This window comes from Xiphophorus hellerii, chromosome 13 (genome assembly GCF_003331165.1).
Source record: "Xiphophorus hellerii strain 12219 chromosome 13, Xiphophorus_hellerii-4.1, whole genome shotgun sequence".
NCBI lineage: Eukaryota > Metazoa > Chordata > Actinopteri > Cyprinodontiformes > Poeciliidae > Xiphophorus > Xiphophorus hellerii.
In genome coordinates this window covers 25,732,417-25,754,802 of record NC_045684.1, presented here as the reverse complement: position 1 = coordinate 25,754,802, position 22,386 = coordinate 25,732,417, and the positions used below count along the sequence as shown (strand labels likewise).

The 22,386-nt window shown below is 38.3% G+C and overlaps 1 protein-coding gene and 2 long non-coding RNA genes across 4 annotated transcripts in view; 2 read left to right on the top strand and 1 right to left on the bottom strand.

The window, feature by feature from the left end:
- The window catches only part of LOC116731892 (uncharacterized), a 187,411-nt gene extending 175,071 nt beyond the window's left edge, over positions 1–12,340 (bottom strand). Inside the window, exon 1 of the long non-coding RNA XR_004341650.1 lies at positions 11,178–12,340. This is a non-coding gene — a long non-coding RNA (uncharacterized LOC116731892). The remainder of the gene's footprint in view (positions 1–11,177) is intronic.
- Positions 1–20,853, top strand: part of gatad2b (GATA zinc finger domain containing 2B) — a 48,940-nt gene extending 28,087 nt beyond the window's left edge. Inside the window, exons 5-11 of one of the 2 annotated variants that reach the window (XM_032581750.1) lie at positions 4,391–4,519; positions 12,368–12,535; positions 13,318–13,687; positions 13,979–14,181; positions 15,185–15,295; positions 16,290–16,485; positions 18,409–20,853. In XM_032581750.1, the coding sequence (XP_032437641.1) occupies positions 4,391–4,519; positions 12,368–12,535; positions 13,318–13,687; positions 13,979–14,181; positions 15,185–15,295; positions 16,290–16,485; positions 18,409–18,545 (1,314 nt within the window). In that variant the 3' untranslated portion in view covers positions 18,546–20,853. The remainder of the gene's footprint in view (positions 1–4,390; positions 4,520–12,367; positions 12,536–13,317; positions 13,688–13,978; positions 14,182–15,184; positions 15,296–16,289; positions 16,486–18,408) is intronic. The other variant, XM_032581751.1, reaches the window with a different exon arrangement.
- LOC116731898 (uncharacterized) lies at positions 4,527–10,884 on the top strand. The gene is made up of 2 exons (XR_004341657.1): positions 4,527–7,952; positions 10,402–10,884. It is a non-coding gene; the product is annotated as an uncharacterized LOC116731898 (long non-coding RNA).
- Positions 20,854–22,386: the final 1,533 nt, after the last annotated feature.

Here is a 22,386-nt window from a genome sequence, read left to right as displayed (position 1 = left end):
GAAGGTACGGCTCTTCTTTTAGAACCATGAAAGAAAGTGATCAGTCAGAAAGTCCATATACTTTGCTGAGGTCATCAGGGACTCTGAAGGGGTCGATCAGCTCTCTCTCTCCCCATGATTTCGGCCCAAAAAATGACTCCACCACCTCCTTGCTGACGTCACAGCCGTTTTGGGACGTGGTGGCCATCCACCACCAATGTACTACTGCGTCCATCTGGACCATCCAGGGTTGCACAGCAGTCATTAGTGAACAAGTCTGTTTGAAAATTAATCTTCATGTACGGCTGGGCCCACTGCCACCATTTCTGCTTGTGAGCTCTGGTTAGGGGCCCAATAGTAGGTTCATGCACCGCAAACCTCTGGAGGATCCTCCACCTTGAGGTTCCAGAGGCACCAGCAGCTTCAAATAACTGTTTGCTGCTTTGTAAGGGCATTTTAACAGCTGCTCTCTTAATCCGATGAATTTGTCTAACAGAAACCTTCCTCATTCTGCTTTTATCTGTACAAACCTATCTTTGTTCTGAATCAGCCACAAATCTCTTCACAGTACAATAACGTTTCAGTTTTTGTCAAGGTATGAAAACATTAGATATTTATCATACGGCAATACACTATCTGATGATTTTCATCAGCAGAGAGATTCTTTCTCTTTCCCATATTGCTTGAAACCTGTGGCCTGCTTAATAATGTGGAACATCCTTCTTAAGTAGATTTCCTTTAATTGAGCTCACAAGACAAACTAATCAACCAGCTCTCTGAAATGAATTACAGTGATTCAAAGAGTCCTGCCACACAATACCATCTATAAATTTAATAGCACAACAAAAATTTTAATCTTTATGACACTTAAATTCAATTTGCATCATAATTTTTAACACAATATAATTTATGTGGCTTTAGTAGCGCTTTCATTTTATGTGTGAGTTTTTAAAAGCGCCACAGAAACTGTTTGGTTGCACGAGCTTTATGAAAAGAGTTTTTAAGATCTCTGCATGGTCGCTCACATTAACAGCAGATTAAGATATAAGATATATATATATGTACAGTATATACTGTATATATGTTTGTCAGACTCTGCGCTGCGGCTGCAACTAAACACGGCTCATCTGGTGCCGCCTAGTTTTCAGTGATAATTGTCATTATTTTATATATATATATATAAGATTTGTATCCATTACTGGATTCTATTTTGTTGTTCTTTGAAGGTTGGAGGTTTAAAAGTTTAAACTCAATCAATTCTTAGTGACCAGATATGTGAAAACTTTGAAGGTTTGATCGAAACTAGAGCTACTTGGATTAGAAGGAATACAACTTTATTCATTTCCAGTATAACTTGAACATCAGATGAGTCATAAACATATTGAGTAGTTAAAATCAATAGATAATTTATTCAGTTCAACTCTGTAAGAACATCAGCTAAATTTTCTTAATGGCAAATGTTTTATCAACGCATTGGACACATGTGATCCCTGCTTCAGAAAGGTGGAGGTCTCTGGACATCCTGAAGGTAAATACTGACTGACAGTCAGGAAGATGGACATAAGATGAGACATCTTACAAGTCAGAGGACTGCAAGAATAATCACACTTATGGTCTGCCAACATCTGACAGTGACAGTTTACCAACTTCTGAAAGCCCACTGGAATATATTATGAAAGTACCGTGCCAACATATGACAATTTCGATACTAAAGTTATTCGCAACACCCTGGCTAAAAATAGCGCATGTATATTCTGCACTACAAGTTTTAAAGTAGTTGTAATACAGAAAGCGGCGATACCCTTTCTTGCAACTTCTGGGCCACCTGATTTCTTCCAGCTGCAAGGCGGAAATCAGCTGTCCTTCACATTCGCAGCATTCCTCACACTGTGCCTTTTCTTGAAATCTCAAAAAAGTCACAATCAGGCTATAAAAAATAGCTCGGCTCTCTCTTCTTTTGTCTAGGAAAAATAACAACTTGGGTTTGGTCGCACAGTAATGAAGCACAGCACATTTGCCTGGAGGTGGGGCTCTATACCCCCCACCGCCAGGAGGCGTTGCTCCTCTACAAACCGAGCCAGGTCTGTGGAAACGTGGTTACTTCGTAGTAGAGCCGAGCCAAGCCAGGCCAAGTAGAGCAGGGCTGCTGCAGTAGAGCCAGTGGAAAAGAGGCAATAAATCCAGGTGATTGAGGCCTTCACCTGTGTCTTCTGGAGTTTCTGACAAAGCAAATCAAGCTGAGTTGTGCTAAATGCACTGGAGAAATCAAAGAACTTGATCCTCACATTGCTGCCTACTTTGTCCAGATCACAGTAGGTTTGTTGAAGCAGGTATATGATGGCGTCTTCACACCAGTCCTAATATGTGCTTATCTGCTTAATCAGGTGAGGAGTGTCCCCACAACACTTTATGAGGTGAGATGTCAGGGCAACAGGTCTATAGTCACTGATGACTGATGGGTGAGTTTTCTTTGGTACGGAAACCAAGCAGGTTGTCTTCCACAACAATGGAACCCTCTCTGGGGTCAGGCTAAGGTTGAAGAGATGTTGCAGAATCTCACAGAGCTGCTTTGGAGCTTGAGGCCTTCAGGACTTTGGGGCTGACACCGTCTGGACCTGTTGCCTTGTTCCGGTGCCTCTTCACCTGACTTCTGAGAGGGATGAACAGCATTTCCCGATTTGGATGAAGACAGATATTGTTCCTCTACAGTTTATTCTCCAGCTTCTTCTTGTACTTATCCTTTCTGTCTGTAATTTTGTCTTTGACTTGCTTCTGTATACTCCTCAATAACTCCCTGTCTCATTCCCTAAAGGCTCTTTTTTCTTGCTTAACAGTTCCATTAGTTCACTGGTGACCCAGGGTTTGTTATTCTGGAAGCATCTCGCTGTTCTGGTGGGGATTGTGCTGTCCACACAGAAGTTTATGTAGTCAGTCACACATTCAGTCATGGCATTGATGTCATTTCTATGTGGCTGGCAAAAGGCAACCTCACCATGTTGTGACAGCAATCTTATGAGACAGATGATCTGTGAAAAGATCAATATTCTCTATCTCGTCCCTGTGCTGCTATTTAGGTTTCAAGAAATGCACAGCCAATGAGAACCAAAAGGAGTGTCTTAGCACTGTCAATCAAGCTCATGTACTAGCTGAGCTAATGGCACAGAAACAACTCACTGTTACAGGAAAACCGTTTATCTGCCATCATCAGTGGCCATTATAGTGATAACAGCCACCGTCAGGTGGGCTGTGCCCCTTTTATGAAGGGCTTTGCTAGCTACAGCTTAGCATAAAGCAAGGAGGGGTATTGCGAGGGGGAATGAACAGCACAACAGTAAATTGTGATTGACAGCACTCAAACCAGCCTCTTGGTTCTGAATAGCACTGGAGAAGACAGAGAAGCTTTATTTATATATATACAGTATATATACAGTACAGACCAAAAGTTTGGACACAACTGTGTGTCCAAACCTTTGGTCTGTACTCAATACAGACCAAAAGTTTGGACACACTTTCTCATTGAATTCAATGAGAAGTGTATATATATATATATATACAGTATATATATACTGCAGCTTTAATAGCTTTCATCTCCAGTTTATTTATTGTCCTCACATTCAGTAGCAATGGCAAAAGATTTCCGGTCTTCTCTTCTTGCAGATACTTATAATATTTTAATACTACTTGTAACAGTGTAAACATAACTGTTTAGATAATGTATCAGGACCAAAAAAGTTGCCTCATGGCACAACTTACCCTGTGTATGGAGTAGGACTAAGTTGAGCATAGGTGTGGGGTAAATTGAACCATATACCTAAAACGTATACTCCATCCTCCCCCCTAAGTTGACTCCACCCCTCTCTCACCTCCTCCTAAACAAAAGTCAGTTGTTCCCATCAAGCACATTCTTTATTTACCACAATTCATTGGTTTCAATAACTTTTTAGAGGCAGAGCTGTAGTTCAGATGAGTCCAATTTAGAGATAATACTCAAATGAGAATTTTTTTGTGATTTAGTTAAAGGTAAAGCTGAGGTAGTGTTTTTTCTCAGCTTCCTCGCTGATAAGGCCATATAGAAAGACCTGGATGTGACATCAAGGAATGAAAGTGTTCCACAGTCTCCAGCTGGCAGGCATAGGCATCTTCAACCGGCATTTTCTTGATACAGTGGCCCTCTCTCTTTCAAGGCATCACTCTGTTTAATGCACACACAGCCAGGGCCAGAATACAATAGGGCCAGGCTGGCCCCACAGTGCAAAAAGGCTTACTACATTCTTTTCAGCTTGTAGTAAATGTAGCAATACATTCTATGAAACCATTTAGGAAGAAAAACATATTGTATAAATTTCATGTGTGAAAAAGGACTTACAGCTCACTTATTACAACCTGAATGTAGATTGCTATCTGTGTGCAGGTCCCAGCGGTCCAGAGCTCTGCATCCTCTGTTCAGCCTCCTCCCATTCACAGCTCTTCAGGTATTGGAAAGTTGCCTGTGAGGCCAGGCTTGCACAACACTGAGCCTCAAAATCTCCGAACTGCACAGGTATTTCAATGTGTTTTTCATATAAGGGACAAAATTAAGAATATTTTGTCCAGTGTTAAGGATTTGGGTAGAAGTACATTTTACAAAATATCTCTCGTCTCTTCATTTAGACTTATTGTCACATACATTTACAGTCCTGAAAATGTCAACCCCCTGTTCCTATTCCCTCCAGTTTCTTATAAATCACAATGTAAGCTAAATGAATCCCCTGATCCCCAGGGATGAGACAGACACTCCTGGGAGCTTCTAGAATTTTTATAATGTAAAAAATTTTCTTAAAATCGGTTTGTGTAGTGTTAGTTCTGTATCAGTAATATGTAACATAACCAAACCAGATGACAGCCTTATCTGTGCTGGTTATAGCGTTGCATCAATTCCTGTCCTGCTATATCTTGCACGCTGCTGTGAGATACTGGATGTTTCTCTGGACTCTGCACAGCCTGCACCTACACTGTAAAAATATCTTTAAAATTTATAGTAAAAATTTGTAAAGTACCAACTGTTAGACTGTAACATCCTAAACATTATTTTGAAAATACATTGAATTACCATAACTCAAACATAAATTTTGCATTATGTTTTCTACATTTCTCTTATGAAATGTAGAAAACAGAAATTTATTGTAAAAATTTTAGAAATTGTAAAATTAATAGTTTGATATTGCTAGTAGTTAATTAACATAAGATTAACAGTACACATAGGCCAAATTTTGCAGCTCTGTGATGTGAAACCTTTAATCGGACTGCAGAAATTATTTTTTACAGAGAATAGAATGCTGGTATGATATTACCTATTGTAATCACAAGATTTTTTTGTCTTAGACATTATTCTTTTTTTTTCCATCTTTTTACATGTCTTTTTGTAGGCCTTAACATATTCAAAAACTCACCAAACTTTGCCCAATATTGTTCCCAGTGTGAAATTTTCGGATTCCAGTGGAATCAAAAGTGGACGTGGCCACATTGCTTGACATCGCCCCCTAACAGGAGATAGGGCAAACCGTACATTGTGGAGATCTGAAATTCTGTATGTAGGTAGCTCACCCCAAGTGAAGAAAAAAGGTCTCCTGAAGGTTTGCCGTAAAATGGACAGGGAGGCAGCCATTTTGGGTCAAAGGGCAAATTTTGGCCATTTTTGATATTTTCACACTTTGAACTTTAACAAACTCTTCCTAGGAATTTTGAGCTATCATCTTCATTTTCGGTGAAGGGACATAGTTAAGGGATGGGGCATTAAAAGTTATCAACATCATGAGTTTTAGAGCATGTTTGGGTGTGTGGCCAAGCAACAAACTCACAAATGCAAAGAAAGCACTATAGCTTTCACATAAAATGTTCAATTGGCACCAAACTTGGTATGAGTGATCCACGTTGGATGTTGTCATATTCTGACGTCATCTAAGCCCCACCCCTTCAAAACAGGAAGTGACTTTTTTTTTTTACTTGGAAAGCTCCAGAGATGGAGCTTGTGTCAGAAGACAAATAACTAAAGGTGGGACCAAGTCAGTGTTTTACAAGTCTCAAGTAAGTCTCAAGTCTTTATCCCAAGTCAAGTCTCAAGTAAAGACAGTCAAGTCAAGTCTCAAGTCATGACAGGCAAAAGTTGATGCATTTGAAAGACCAGATTTATATAGCATGACAAAACATTGCTTACAAGTGAAAGCTACGCTGCTTCATCAATGTAGCCTGGAGTACACTTGCTAATGTAGCCTGGAGTACACTTGCTAATAACACGAAGATAGCTGAAGTCAACTATCTCATAGCAAAAGAAAAGTACCACCTACCATTCTACTGTATGTGCAACTTTAAACTTTAAAAAGTTGGAAGTTGTTGCAACCCCATCTGAGATCTTCATGTAGATTTTGCATGTTACAGTCTGTTTTTGTTGCATACTTCATAATTCATGTACCCAAAAGAAATTATTCGCAGGAGCATATGTGCTTTTAGCGTTTTTTTCATCTCCTACCGGCTCCCTCCCCGTTTAAAATTTTTTAAAAAAATAAAAGTTAAAGTAGAGGGACGGTCTACGTCTGTTTACACGGAATGAGTGAAACAAATTAATGGGGCCCACTTTATAAATAATGTGTTTTAAGCTATAGATTTTTTTTAAAAATATCAAGTCTTTTCAAGTAAACAGGTTCAAGTCCAATTCAAGTCTTGAACCTGTTAAGAAGTTAAGTTCAAGTCTCTGAACATTTTTTTAAGTCAATTCTAAAGCCTTAATATTAATTACTTGAGTCCAAGTCATGTGACTTGAGTCCCCACCTGTGCAGATAACAAGTTGGTCTTACTTACTTTAAAGTGCAAAGAGTTTTTTGCTGGAGGCCATGGGCGTGACGAAGTCACAGGTCACGCCCGTTGCCATACGTTGGCTCTAAATTCCACATATTTCAGCCGAGCTGTACCAAACTCACTGTGATCGGTCTTAATCCACCCACAAAAGGAATTCAGTCCAATATTTACTGGGCGTGGCCTAATTCCCCCACAGCGCGCCCTAGAGTACTTTAAATAATCACCCCCAACCAAGCTTTGACTGACAATCATGAAATTCAGCATGTGTATTTTCACAGGACCTTAAAAAAGTCTGTTGTAGCCATGAAGTCGGCCATTTTGGATCAGAGCCACTTTTATAAAAGTTGTATCTGAGCGAACTCCTCCTACAGCTTTTGACATACAGACTTCAGAATCCCTCAGCATCGTCTTTTGAGGCATTGAAGGTTAATAGTTATCAAAATCCTTTTCCTACATCAAAGCGTTTGGACGTGGCCAACCTCAAAATCTGACCATTCGCCATAAAGCATCAAGGTGGAATAACTTCCACACAGAAGCGCTCAGCTGCATCAAACTTTCTTTGTGTCATAATAGGCCAAACCTAATCATATGTACCTGGTAAACTGGTGATATCACCAATTTGCCATGTGAATTAATTATATTGATTATGTGTAATTTTATGCTCACCATACATCTGTCATATAGTAAGATAGCGGTACGTTAGGCAATGCTGTTTGCAATGTATTGTAGTGGGCAAAGAGGTAGTAGGCTTAGGGCAACAAGTCTCGACACAGTTTTTTATGCGTTTTTCAGATAACTTTGTGTTAGACTTCAAGGTTTACAGTTAATGCAGTTACTGTTGTTTGTTATGTAAACACGGAGTTCCCCAGATTGTATTTCTGCTTGATAGCAGCATCACTATCAAGACCACAGTACTGTTTAACATTTTTAACTCTGCAATCCTACAGTTGAGCAGTAGCTCTGAGCTTCCTGAACTCAACACAGTGTTGTCAGTCCAAGTGCATAAGTGCTAGCTAGAAGGCGCTAGTTAATGGTGCTGAGACTGGCTTGGACTGGTCCGTCGAAGGCTGCAGCCACTGAACTGAGACGCAACCTTTGAAATCAAGTTTCCGCTATTTCTGCACACTCGGAAAGAATCCCAGGTAAGCATCTTTCAGAGTTTAAATTGAAGCTAGCTAACTTTTACCAACTGATAAAAAAGTATATGTATTTCCCTTTAATTAATGTGAGCCGTGCTGTTAATTTACATGCTTTGCAGCTGTTAGGAGAGAAACATTTTTACTATACGGAGCATTTAATGCAAATTTTTCTCAGAAACACAACCCTTCCATTTCCATTTATATTAGCAGTTATTTAATATAGATGTATTTAGATGCTTCAAATTTTATTTCAGGTTACCTTTAGACTGCATATGCTTAGAGTTATTGTTAATGGCAGAAGCAGCTTCTTCAAGTATTGATTCACTAGAATTGAATTACTTGGAATGAAATGTTCTTGCATTCAAGTTAAAACAGTGAAGAACGCTTTAGCTTTTGTTTCAGTTCTTTAGTAATACTTGGAAGAAGATTTTAAGCTTAGTATCAGTGATAAAATTTTACTTTAACTTCTTAACTGTCACCCCCAAAATACTTGCATGTAAGTCACTGAGTCCATAAGGACATTGTTGTCCTCATGACAGTTAAGAGGCTGCAAGTTTAAAAAAACCTTAAATATTAAATATTTTGCAGTTTTTCTCAGTTGCTTGGGTGCATTTCTCAGAGCAGAATTTAAATTCTCAAAACTACTTGTTCAATCTTCGAATCATTGTGTCAATTGTTCACATCAAAAAAGCAGTTTCTCATTCCTTTGAGCAAGTTCAGCTGTCTCAAGTGAGGAGCTAGCTGTGGCTCTGCAACTCAAGCAAAACAAGCTCCAGTAAGTAAATACTTAAAACAAAAGACACGTATCACCTTTTTTTTACTTCCACTTCTCAATGGGATGAAATACATTAACAATAAAAATCATTTCATTACTTTAGCTGAATCATGATAAACTGCTTTGTTATGCCCTGAAATCAAGACTAGCAAAACTAGCCACATTGCATTGATAGACTTGAGCTTTTTTTATCGAAGGTGGCAAATATTTCAACCCCAACCCCTCCCTCAAAATTGCATTTAAGAAATCTCCTTGTTTATTGTGCCCCCAATAATAAAATGGAATTTCCTCTTAATTTCTTAACCCATTGATGAATTTTTCTCAGCATGGCAAAGGTAGTGTAATGTAATTCCTACAACACTCCATGTACAATTTTCCATAAGGAGATTGTCCTATGTTTCCATTTAAATTTTTTTGTCTTTGTTATCTGCATTTCTGTTGTTGTGGGAATTTTCTTTAGCAAAGAGTGAGGGAAAAACTGTTTCAAAAACCAGAGAACCAGAGGAAAAACATCTATTCTTACTCAGTATTTATCCGAAGGCTTTACAGGGTTCGAAGAATCTGCTTACTGGACACAATCAGGAGAAAGAGCCCCTAACAGAACACAGCATATAGTTTTATAGGAAGGGTTCATTCCATTCACAGTTTGACAGTCTGCTTAGTTACAAACAGATAGAAGGCATCTTCTTTAACAAGAAACATTAATCCTTCAAGGACGTCATGAGGGTACAAGCAAAGAAATAATTTAATAACTTTATTGTAATTCAGAGGTCAGAGAAAGTTTCAGAAGACTTTCCCATGAGCGTGTGCATTACACAAGAATCATTATACTGTTATGCATGTTTTACTCATAATCATAGTAACCTTAAAATTTTCCACTACACTGTCTTTTCCTTTCTGAATCACCATGTCTGTCAACAAATTATATTAAAAATCACAGAATCTCTAAAGCATGTTTTGATGAGGGAATGACTCATTATGAACATGGAATTATAACAAGATATAAAGCTCGAACCTAAACAATTGATTGCAATATACACACCAAATAAGGGCTGTTTTAATTAAACAACCCTTCGTTTCTGAATTTTTGGGGGATTTTTTTTATTTTTGGGCAGTGGTATTAGACCAGAGTCTTTCTACATTGAGTTTGTCTTGTGTCATTTATCCTGAATGAGTGCTCCAAAAAGTAAAAAGTTGTAAAGAGAAACATGTTTATCCCAAATGGGACGATGGAATTCCTGTTTTCCAGGGAATTCAAGAAAATTCTCTGGAAAATAGGTCTTTGTCTGATGTTTTTGTCTGGTTGCAGCGGCACCTCAGTTGACAGAAACACTTATTTAAGAACTTAGGAATTTTCAATCAGAAATGACAACATCGCCTGTTTAAAGTTCCAGTCTGTATTATACTCTGTCAAACCAGTCTTAAGCCTAGACCCAATGACTCAGTCTTGCCAAGGCAATGTTGAGGTAAGCAGTGGTTCATTTCACAGTAGCAAACAATGCCAGATGTCTTTAATTGTATTTTTAAGAAGGTTATACATTTTCAGGCTTTACTGTAAAACCCTATCAGTGTGCAATTCAACAAGGGTGAAACAAACACAAACAAATGCTGAGTTTATAAGACGTTCATGTAGTGCATCATTCTAACTTTTGCTTTTTTTCTGTTTTCCAACTGCAGAGGATCTTGCGATGAACACTTGACTGACAACATATGAGCCTCAAGCTATTTTAAAGATGATGTCCATGTTACACATCCTCTTCAGCAAAGTCTGGACTCAGCCACTTGTTACTCTTGATCAACCCAGAGCAAAGAGTCCTTTTGTCACATGAATTTCTTCCACCATGGATTATTCCTCATGTGGACACATGCTGGGGGGTTTTCAGATCTCAGTAGTGTCATGTGAGGATACTAGACAGAAAATTGAATCTGTTCTGTTTTTAACTGAATGTTTAAGTAGAAATTGTTTCTGTAAGTGTATTAGTCATAGCCTGTATTTTTGTTTACTTTGGACTTATTTCCTGTATAATTTCCCATTTTGAAATGCTGACAAACTACATTCCCTTGTGTGTTGTGCTATATTTTTAATAGTAAAATTTTGGCATCTGCAGCTGCCGGTAATTTATCATAGACTTGATTTTTACAATAAAATGTCATAATGTATTATGCAGTTTTGCCATGTTTTTTTTACTGATGTACATTAATTATGTTTACAGTATATCTGTTGTTTTTATAGTAATTTTCTATAAATAGTTTCAGTTTTATTCAGTTTATTCACTCAATTAAAAAAATTCCATGATAAACTTACAACACATTCTCTGGGTTTGGCGGTTGAAAGGAAGAACGATACTTGTCTGACTGCATTGTGCTAAATGTAAAGTGTGGTGGAAGGAGGATTATGGTGTGAGGTTGCTTTTCAGGAGCTGGATTTGGCCCCTTGGTCCCAGTTCCAGTACCAAGACATTTTAGATAATTCCATGCTCCCAACTTTGTGGGAACAGTTTGGAGTTGACCCCTTTCTCTTCCAACATGACTGAGCACCAGAGCACAAAGCAAGGTCCATAAAGACATGGATGGCAGAGTCTGGGGTCAATGAACTTGACTGGCCTGCACAGAGTCTTGACCTCAACCTAATAAACACCTTTGGGATGAATTAGAGCGGAGACTGAGAGCCAGGCCTTCTTATCCAACATCACTATGTGACCTCACAAATGCACTTCTGGAAGAATGGACAAAAATCCCCATAAACACTCCTAAACTTTGTGAGCAGAAGAGTTAAAGCTATTCTAGCTGCAAAAGCTTAGTAATGGGATGTCAGTTAAACTCATATGTAAGTCAAGGCAGATGAGCGAATACTTTTGGCAATGTAAGTTATTACTGAATGACTGGAGAGTAGGGTAGGACTCTCTGGTCCAGTACTCAGTTGGTTTGAATCTTACATAAAGAACACAGATTTCTTTGTTTCAATAGTTAATTTCTCATGGAAGAGGACAGAAGTTAAATGTGGGGTATCCCAAGTTTCGATCCTAGGACCCCTCTTACTTAAAATATCTACATTCTCCTACTAGCTCAGGTAATAACAGGAAATAAGATGGGATACCATAACTATGCAGGATGTTACGATGTCACCAGGTGACTTTGAACCGCATACAAGCACTAAACAGATGCAGACAAAACTGAAATTATCATCTTTGGACCAATCTAGAGTCAACACTCAGCTTCAGCTATTACTGCTAGAAAGTAGCAATCATGCCTGAAATCTGGGAGTAGTGATGGACTCTGACCAGAACCTTCAGAGCCACATAAAGACAGTTACAAAGTCAGCCTTCTATCACCTGAAGAACATTTTTAGGATTACAGGACTAGTGTCTCAGCGAGATCTAGAAAAACTCATCCATGTGTTTAACTTTATTTGCATTGATTACTGCAACAATGTCTTCACAGGTCTGCCTAAAAAAAGAAATAGCATACAGCTGCAGCTGATACAGAATGCTGCTGCTCACATTTCCACAAAAAACAGGAAAATAGAGCACATCACCCCAATTCTAAAATCCAGAGCCTTGAATTTTTAAGGGTGGTGTTCCAGTCCTTAAGGTAACGATCCTCATTTCCCTCTAATGCTGTTTGTTCGTTCTTCCTTTTTTAGGGTCATACAGTCATTCGTTCTGCCAATACCAGCCTGCCTCCAATGCTTATGTCCCAACGAGTGATTGCCCCCAGTCCATCCCAACTACAGGGCCAGAGGGTGTCCTCCAAACCTGGGATGCCACGATCCAGCTCATCCAGCATGACCAGTGCGGTAAACTATCAGCAGGTGGGAATTTCTCCTGGCCTCATTTATTCAAGCTGCAAGTGTTGTTGTTGTTGTTTTGACCAATCAAAGAGAATTGGTCAGTGGTTGGAATAAAGTTGTCAACCATAGTCTAATTAAGGTGTTTGACAAGTTTTAGTTCTGTGGGCAGAGTTACTTCACTGACTTAAATAGATATTCAGAAATCATCTCAAGGCAATAAAAAGACCCAAAAGTTGTTTCTATTCACATATGAACAATGAGGCTTTTAAATATGATATGGGAAAAAAATATCCTTAAACTTTGTTGTAATCCTGCACAGCTGCATCTTTGATTTCCAGCCATTTATTGCATGTCTTTCTTTGCACTTCTTTCCCGACTGCACCACCAGTACTAAAAAAACTTTCAAAAAATATTGAGTGGTTTCATAATATTTCTCTCCACTTCATCCGAGAAAACAATAATTAGAACATTGCAAGTTAATATTTTGTTGTACATTTTACAAAGCCAGAATATTCTGCTGTTAAATAAAGTTGAGGTGTCATATTGGTGTAAAACAATTGTTTGAGCATGTATTTGCTTTGGTTTGTGAATATTTGTAAACCTTACAAACCATAGACTGCATTTGATCCAGAATGTGTTCCAGGTGGAACCTGTTAGAAAAGTTGTATTACTTTGTTTCTTCTATGCAAACATTTGGCGTAAAATTTTGGGGAACAAGTACTGTCTATGATACTTCCTAATGGCTGCAATTCAATAATTTGTCTTAAGTGTTTTGTTTTTGATAAGCCTAATATGCCTTACAGGCCAGCCAGCAGGTGGCAGCTTCCCAACGCTCCAGCTCCAGTGCCATGTACATGAACCTGGCCCACATGCAGGCAGCAGCAGCAGTGGGGGCCAGTGGTGTGACAGGTGGTCTTGCTGGAGCTTCAGCAGTCAGCCCATCCACCATGTCTGGCTCGGCCAGTGGAGCAGTTAGCTCCATGGCTGATCAGGCCAGCAGTCAGGCAGCTGCCAAGCTGGCTCTACGGAAGCAGCTGGAAAAAACCTTGCTGGAGATCCCTCCACCCAAACCCCCAGCCCCACTGCTCCACTTCCTCCCCTCTGCAGCTAACAGTGAGTTTATCTACATGGTGGGCTTGGAGGAAGTGGTACAGAGTGTCCTGGACAGTCAGGGTAAGTACTTAAAGAAACAGTTTAAGATTAGAACTCTAAAAAACAACTGAGATGTACGGACAGACAAAGTATGAGTAGTAATAACACCTTATTTGTAGCAAGGTACCAATGTGTAAAATGACTATTCATATGAGGCTCTGCAGCTAGCCTGCCTCTTTTGGAGAGAAAGAAATTGGTTCAAATTTATGGAGATTTGATAAAAAGTAGAAGAATGTTTGTCAGAGTACTTAAAGTTATGGATATCTGGTGCAGCTCGTCACTAGTTGTGCTGAAACAATGTGTTTTGTGCAGGTAAATTCAGGGGGTCTTTGGCCCGTATGGAGCCTTTCTTCTGTGCCCAGTGCAGAACAGACTTCACACCCCACTGGAAGCAAGAGAAGAGTGGCAGAATCCTCTGTGAGCAGTGCATGACATCCAATCAGAAGAAGGCTCTGAAAGCAGAGCATACCAACAGACTGAAAAATGCTTTTGTGAAGGCTCTTCAGCAGGAACAGGTCAGCATTGATATGGTATTGACCAATTACTGGTCTGAAGGTCTGCTATAAAAAGCTACGTACACTTTTAAATTGGGAAAATATTGCTTTATGTCTTTATAAGATAAAACGAAGAAGCAAGACAAAGTTCTGGGGTGAGCAGAGTTCAGATCGGAGCTGTGCCTCTCCTTCACCCATTTTAACACATTTGGTCTCTTTCATTTTTGTTTTCAAGAATGATAGCAGGTGTTGTGCACCAACTACTATTAATATGGTAAGGCTTTTTGAAAGTTAGGTTGTCAGTCTAAAATTCTAAATCAATATGTCTAATAAGTCCAGTGCAAGCAACCTAGTAGAGCCTAAAACCTGGATAACTATCCAATTAATATTAGCTTCATATGTTAATCATTTGAGTGCAGAAAAGCAAACCCTGCAATAAACACGATTACGTAATGATTTCTACGAAAGTTAGCATGTGTTTATTTAGTCTGTTACTTTGACGTTCCACCAATAAATCTTTCGAAGTGACCAACTGTATCAACAGATACTGACTTTTATCCTACTACTGCATTTAATACTTGATTTTTCTAGATGTTTTTAGCTCAAAAATCTTATTTGCAATGCATTGACACATAAAAGTCTGTTCTTAGAGCAATTTGTAAGGCACCAAATGTGACAAGTTTTTGTTTTTTGTTGGCCATTGGATAATTTTATCTTTTATTTTTAAAACATCTGAGTAAAAATACCACAGCTTCACAGTATCATAGTACTAAGTCTCACAGGGTGAGAATCTAATGTCAGCCCATCAACACCCTGATTTATGTTTAATTTTCCCAATAAACACTGTAAGTTGTAAGGTTAACTTTGAGGTTTGAGGGCAAAACTAAAATCTGTCTTTTTCATGTGCTACTTAAGTTGTTTTTGTTATCTTTCCTTAAAATCACACTGACCAAGACCATTGGTAAGGCTTAACCTCTAACCTTTTCATTGAGAGTAATGAACTGTAACTGTGTGGGTCTGTCAGGAGATCGAACAAAGGTTGCAGCAGCAGGCAGCTCTCTCTCCCAGCTCTGCTGCTACTGGCTCCAATGTCTCCAAGACTGACACAATGATCCGACAGCATGCCCTGCGCCAGGTACACTGCATCACTCTTCATAATGTTTTAGGAATGTGTGCTGGAAGTATTTATGTTACACCAATAAAAAAAACCATTGCATTCATGCCAAATTAAATGTTCTCTATTATTATTGGATAATTGCAGTCTATTTGACAATTTTGATGCTAATTGAGAAGACATACAAGCAAATCTGTTGCAAAAACAGTTTATATATAACCAAACACTAAAAGAGTTACATTGCTATAGCAATTGTGATGTTCAACTTTAAATAATTCTAGTGTTTCTTCAGGTGTACTTTTGCAGCTATGGTTTTGGTTTCTTCCTCAACCTTAGAAAAATGAGCTGTTTATCAGCAGGGTTTACTAAACATTTAATAATTCACAGAAACGGGTAGGGGAAGGGAACAAAAACTATAGGATAAAAAACCATAGAATTTCCTGAATTTTCTCTTGAATTCAATTGAAAATAATTTTGGAATGATATGATCAAACCCTTTGGTTTCAGAACCAAATAATTTAACTGTGTTCCTTGAAACTGGAAACCACCAACCATCTACTGTATTTCCTAGTTACCAAAAGCTACATAAGGGGCCCAGTATCTTGCCCCCTGGGTCCCCTGGCTCCCTTTTTGACAGATTGCAGTGCTCCTTCTACTTTCTGATCAGAGCACACCGACTTTGCTAAATACTCTTATTAGTTATTTTTAGTAACCGCAATGTCCAGGGGATACTGGTGTGACCAAAATTGAGATATCTTTTTTTTGCTTTTCGATTTTTTTAACAATAGGGAATTTATCATTATATAAAAATATCTAGTTCTTGTATTGTGGACAGGAATTGTTTTGGGGGATTTTATAATTGAAGAATTGTTGTGTAGTTGAAGTAGATTATTCACTAAATCTCCGAAGGTTTTGTTAGCAACTACTTTATAAGTGACTAAAATATATAAAATTGAGCTGTCTGATTGTACATATAAGGTGAAGTTAGCGATGATGTTTTGTTTTTTGTATCTAGGCTCAGCAGCCTCAGGCTTCTCTGCAGCGAGGTTTGTCTAACTCTGCAAGAGGCGTCCTTTCCAACTTTGCTCAGGCTTCTCAGCTGTCTGTGGCCAGCAGCCTCATGGGAATGAGCAGTGCTAAGCACTGTGGTAGTGGTGGGAGTAGTAACAGACTGCAGCATGACAGCCGCCGTCAAATTTACAACATCCCAGGTAAGGACAAACTATTAGTTTTCTTTTTTTACATAGATAGACATTAATAACTTATGAACAGCAGAATGTATATTACATTGTTTCAGTATTTATAAAATAAGGACAATTCAACAAAAATTGTGAAACATTTCAACATCTTAATTGTAATGCACAAAGGCGGCAGAGCAGAAACGGAAAATAAAAGCTAAAAAACTAATGTCTGAGAAAACAGTGATTCTTCTTCGGGGTTTGTTGGGCAAAGTACACTAGTTCAAGTCATAAAGAAACACTTCCATTCTTTAAAATTTGGTTATCTGAGATTTTAAAATGGTAAACTTTGTGTTTGAATTCAGCTTGTTTAGAGTAAATCTGAGCCATTTGAGAAGGTCATTTGAGCCATGCGGGGAATTCAAAGCTGACTAGAATACTGGGCTTTATGTATGCTCAGTATGCTAGACATACTGGGTATATAGTATGTCTAGCATACTGTATGCTAGGCATATAGTATGCTTTTGTTTTGGTTTTGGCCAGTAAGTTGCAAGTTTGAAGTAAAGACATGGCTCATTAACATCTCTAACACATTACTCAACCCATGCTGGTAACGGGCGTTCAAATACTTCAGAGATGACATAATCCACAATAAACATACAGGAATGTTTATGGTGGATAAACCATAAACATACTGAATTGATGTCCTGTAGGTGAGTGACAGAACTTATTTTTTTAGAAGGCTATTACGATCTGTGTGCCACCGGCAGCAAGGTGGCACACAGATTGTGTTTTACCCTTCTTGCACTCTATTACTAACATTTTTTTTAGTAATAGCATTCTTAAACATTTTGGCGATTTGGTGGCGAGGCAGTTATACCAATGCCTCGCCACCAGTATAACCGTGACAAGGCAGTGAACAGTGCACTTCACACAGCAGGATGATCAATTACAATTATCATAAGCGATAATCTTAGAGCGCAGAACGTTCTAAGATTTTCAGAAGGGAAAAATCGGGACCAAAAATTGTTCCACGTGAACTAGGTTTAAGACAAAACATAAGGCTGTGGCCTTGTTGGAAAATGAAACAAAAGCTGAAAACTTCTAAAAATATGTATTTCTAACTAAATAAGCCAAGTCACACCTCCTGAGAGTATTGATGTGACGTTCCCAAGCAATTTGATTCTTTCTATGCTGTGAACGGTAGAACTCGAGTCTGTTAGTGACAGCTGTTCTCATTTTTTTTACAACTTAGCTTGCTTATAATACTCTGCACTCACTTCAGTACCTATTGTTATTTTTATGTAACTTAAAATGATTTGACAGAGTTAGGATATCTTTTATGGTGCAGAAGGGATTTTTGTTTCACCAAGAGCAACTCAAGTCTATTTTTCTTTTGTTATCATTCTAGATTAAACTTGCCCTAAAGTATTATTAACGCACACAACATTTGTAGTAAAGAGCAGTATATGGGTAGTTAACATTTATAATTGAAAAAGTGTTTTATGGAAATACACAGCCATTTTTAAGGTGGTTGTTTTGCAACATTCAAATATTAATTTTACTTAATATAGATGATTATACTTTTTGTGAATTTCACTCATAAAAACTGTATAAGGGATAAAATGATTTTAGAAAAATTGCAAATGTTCAAAAATGTACATTTTTAATGACTCTTTATAGTGAGTGGATCCTGAAGAATCAGTTCCCTTCAAAGAGCCATAAAGCTTAGGAAAGCTTAGAAGCCACACTTTCAGAATCTGTAAATAATTCAAAATGTCCCCAAGTAGACTTGTTCATGGTTTTGTCATGGCCAGTCACAATTCTTTGTTCATATCCTTATTTAAATGTGCCAGTGTACTGGCTGTAAGTGGTGGTATTGTGTAAGAAGTGTTTCCTGTGTTGTTTAGTGCATCAATCTTTTGTGCTCTATATTTGTCTGATTTGTTCCTGTAGGGTTAAATATTGCCTACCTGAACCCTGCAGCTGTTGGAGCCCATAAGACTTCCAGCTTAGCAGACCGGCAGAGAGAGTACCTGTTGGACATGATCCCACCTCGGTCCATATCGCAGTCCATCACCGGGCAAAAATGAGCCCCATTAATTTCTCATGTGTGTCAGAGGCCAGCCTCGTTTGATAACTTCCCCCATTCTGAGGCACTCCCAGATCAGCTGATATGTTCACCCCCACAGTTTCATCGCATGCAGTGCCTGTCCGTGTGCCTACCTTAGACCAACCCATGAGAACCTACCAAGCTGAACAAAACACAAGCTGTCAGTGCATCTCAGTTGTTCTTATTATAGCAGAAATTCCCTTCTTCTGTAATTCCCTTTATAATCACTGGTGGTAGCGCCTATACTTGCAACTGCCATTTAAGCTTAAGTTAGCGTTATTCATTATTTTATAATTTGCTTTTGAAGTGTTTGTCTGATATTTCTGTTTCTCTATTGTTTACCCTTTACTTCAAGACATCCAGTCATTGTCAATTTAGTGAGATAATTTGAAAATGTTCTTTTTTTCTCACTTCCAAAGCTATTATGACTATTGATGAGAATAGAAGATTAGCAGGGTTCACTCTGGTTGCTATGCAACATAAAGTTACTCTAAAGTTTGTAAACATGATTTGTTTGCCAAGTAGTATTAAAAGAAAGTGAAAAATTCTGTTGGGAACAAAAACAGATAACATTAGGCAGAATTCGATCTTGAAAGACTATGCTGTTTTAAAGAATTGAACATTTGAGAGCAAAGTGCTTTCCATGGATCATCTCCATGACCTGCTTCAAAGAGATCATCAGAGTCATCACAACGATCCACACCCAGAACTGATTTCAGCCTGGGGTTCAGGGCAACACCTGGATATCTTGAAGTAAGCCCCAACCAACTTCTGTACCCACCAACTGAAACAAGAAAATTATGTACAAAAGAGAATCTTGTGGAAATTAAGTTTGGAAACCCTCTCCACCATTCTTCAGCAAGGGGTTTCCTTTGCTTTAGTTAAGATGTCAGTCTTCTGCTGACATCTATATGTTGTCAGCAAAACATATAGATGTTTTGCTGACAAGTGTGTAGGACATTCTGTTACTAGCACCATCAGGTGGTGGCGGGCTGATGAACGAGAAGACAGAGGTGCCTGAACTGGCTAACTGTTGAGAAACCAGTTCACGTCGTTTGTCCTGACCTGCCAACAACCTCTCCATGCAGCTGTCCTTCATACTTTTACCTCTTCATTATTCACATAGTGAACTCTTTTTATCCCAGCAGTTCCTTTAGAGAATGTACCAAACATACAACTTCAGTCTACATCCAGGTCACAGATTCTGTACCTAAAATACCCAACTCTGGGTTCTGGTTCCAGTCTGTGTTCATACTTTTGTAATTCCTGCGTCTGTTCTTTCCCATTCTTTATATTTGTTTCTTTTTTTGTGCGCCGTCTCCAAATGATTTGGTGGCCTACCTGAGAGGTGTCGGCCACTGGAGACGATAATAATCTAAGACATTAACTGTTGAAAAATCTATGGATTGTGTATAGATACCTAACTTCAGAGAATAAAGGGTGTGGATGTTTTACAGGAGAGACTGGATCAATCAATGTGTGCACATTGTGCTCACAAGTTGCCTCACTCAAGAGGAGCACTTTTCATATTTCCAAATGGAAATTTTGTTTGTTTTCTGGCAAGGAGGAAATGAATGTTGGAATGAAAGTGCATATGCATTGTTTATTGCTGATTAAATGTTTAGACCCCTGAACACATACCATCCTAACTACAGTATTCTGTCAATCTATGAAACACCAACAAGTTTAAAGTGTGCCCAGTTTAACTTTTTACAGTAATGTGTTTCATTTTCAATGCCATGTTAACAAATATTAGTATCAGATTCTTTTCACTGATAGAGCCTTCCTCTCACTTGTACCTTTCTTGTAAAGAAAGGTATGACCTTACTTTCCCTACACCTCAAAAATTATATCCAGAGTATTTCACTGTACACTTTTCTCTGCTTTGATAGACAATCTCCATTCTTCTGTGATATACTCAGTGAGCAGGATATGGGCTCTGCTGGCAGTTCAAGGTTTGACCTTTTGATTTTCATGTTCATGGCATTATAAAAGTCTCCAGCATGAAGGTGCAGTACTTTGTGTTTTCTGTGATAGATGGTCTTGTTGTAAGGGACCCTTTTATGGTGAAGGCCTTTGCACAGTTTCATTGTGTTGATGCCAGGTCCCAGTGGTTTCTGACCCTCTTGTCTGATGAGGAAAACTTATGTGATAAGCTGGTTTGCCAGTTCATAAGAGGAAATGAAGTTTGAGAGATTTCTCATCTCTGGAGCTTTTTGAATTCTTTTATTTGTTCCTGAGTGATGACCTGTACAAATTTCGATAAAGATTTACTCTTTGCACAGTAATTTCTTTTTTTTTTTTGAAAGTGTCCATGTTGTTTTCTTCATTCTGACTGTGGTTATATTTGCACACTTCTTTGTTTGCAGGGTCTTTAGCTTCACCTTTTGAACAGGAGATGGTGCATGATCCATATTCACACTTTGTTGGCTGGAGCAGGACTTGAAGAACTCTCACATATGATAAAATGTTAGTTGCACAGGTCCTTGCATCTACTTGGACTCTGAGACCATAAACTGCATGGTAGACTGCCCAGGCCACCTGACTGAAGCTGTCTGTGTTGTGCTTAGTTAGTTTGCAATAACTCAGGTATTTCAAACAGTGTTCTCTCGGTCTTCAGTATTCATGGATATGGTTACCACTTGACGCAGGGAATTCTAAGCTGATTTTGAGGGGAGGTCGATTCAGTTCACACTGGGGTTGTCACAATGCTAAAGTTTCGTACAGATGTTAGGAAATACTCAATATAGAGGCAACTTTTTTTTTTTTAAAGAAGGCTTCTTTCTAGTTGAAAGCAAAAACTGTGATTAATTAAAATATGATTAAATTTGTTGCTTCCATAGTTTGGGCATAACCAATAAGTATTGAACAATTTAGCTTTGTTTAAAAAATTTATATATACAGTACAGACTAAACGTTTGGACACACCTTTTAATTCAATGAGTTTCCTTTATTTTCATGACTATTGACATTGTAGATTCACATTGAAGGCATCAAAACTATGAATAACACGTGGAAATATGCACTAAACAAAAAAGTGTAAAACAATTGAAAATACCCCTTATATTCTAGTTTCTTCAAAGTAGCAACCTTTTGCTGTGATTACTGCTTTGCACACACTCTGCATTTTCTTGATGAGCTTTAAGAGGTAGTCACCTGAAATGGTTTTCACTTCATAGGTGTGCCCTGTCAGGTTAATAAGTGGGATTTCTTGCCTTATAAATAGTCATGAAAATAAAGAAAACCCATTGAATTAGAAGGTGTGTCCAAACTTTTGGTCTGTACTGTATATATATACTGTATATCTTTTGTCTTTTTGACATTTTGGACAAATGGGTCAATTTATATCGAGTTTGATTATTATTTTTGACAACCCTAGTTCACAGTACTCTGGACTGAAACATTTCCTACACCACATTTTATAATCTTCAGTCATCTCAGAAATCTGTCTTACCTAAATGAAAGCAAAATCACATGGAATATTTTTAAACTCTTACCCATCTCTGCATCTAGATAGGCACACATTCACTTTTAAAGTATAATATTGTGCCACATTAGAATCAACTGTCTTTCATGTTCTGGACAAAATCAGCTCTTCTAAACAGATTGTTCTTCTATTTTAACTTTAGGTATGATTCCATTACATTTTATTTTTAAACTTACTTGGTCTTCATGCAAGTATTCACCTTCAATTTGCTTGAATTTTACCAAAATTCAAGCAAATTCACTTTGCTTGAATTTGTTTGGGGCCACTTCAAAAAATCATCCATGGTGCTCTACACGGTCAGTACAGAGGTGCATTATAGTGAACCTATACAGTT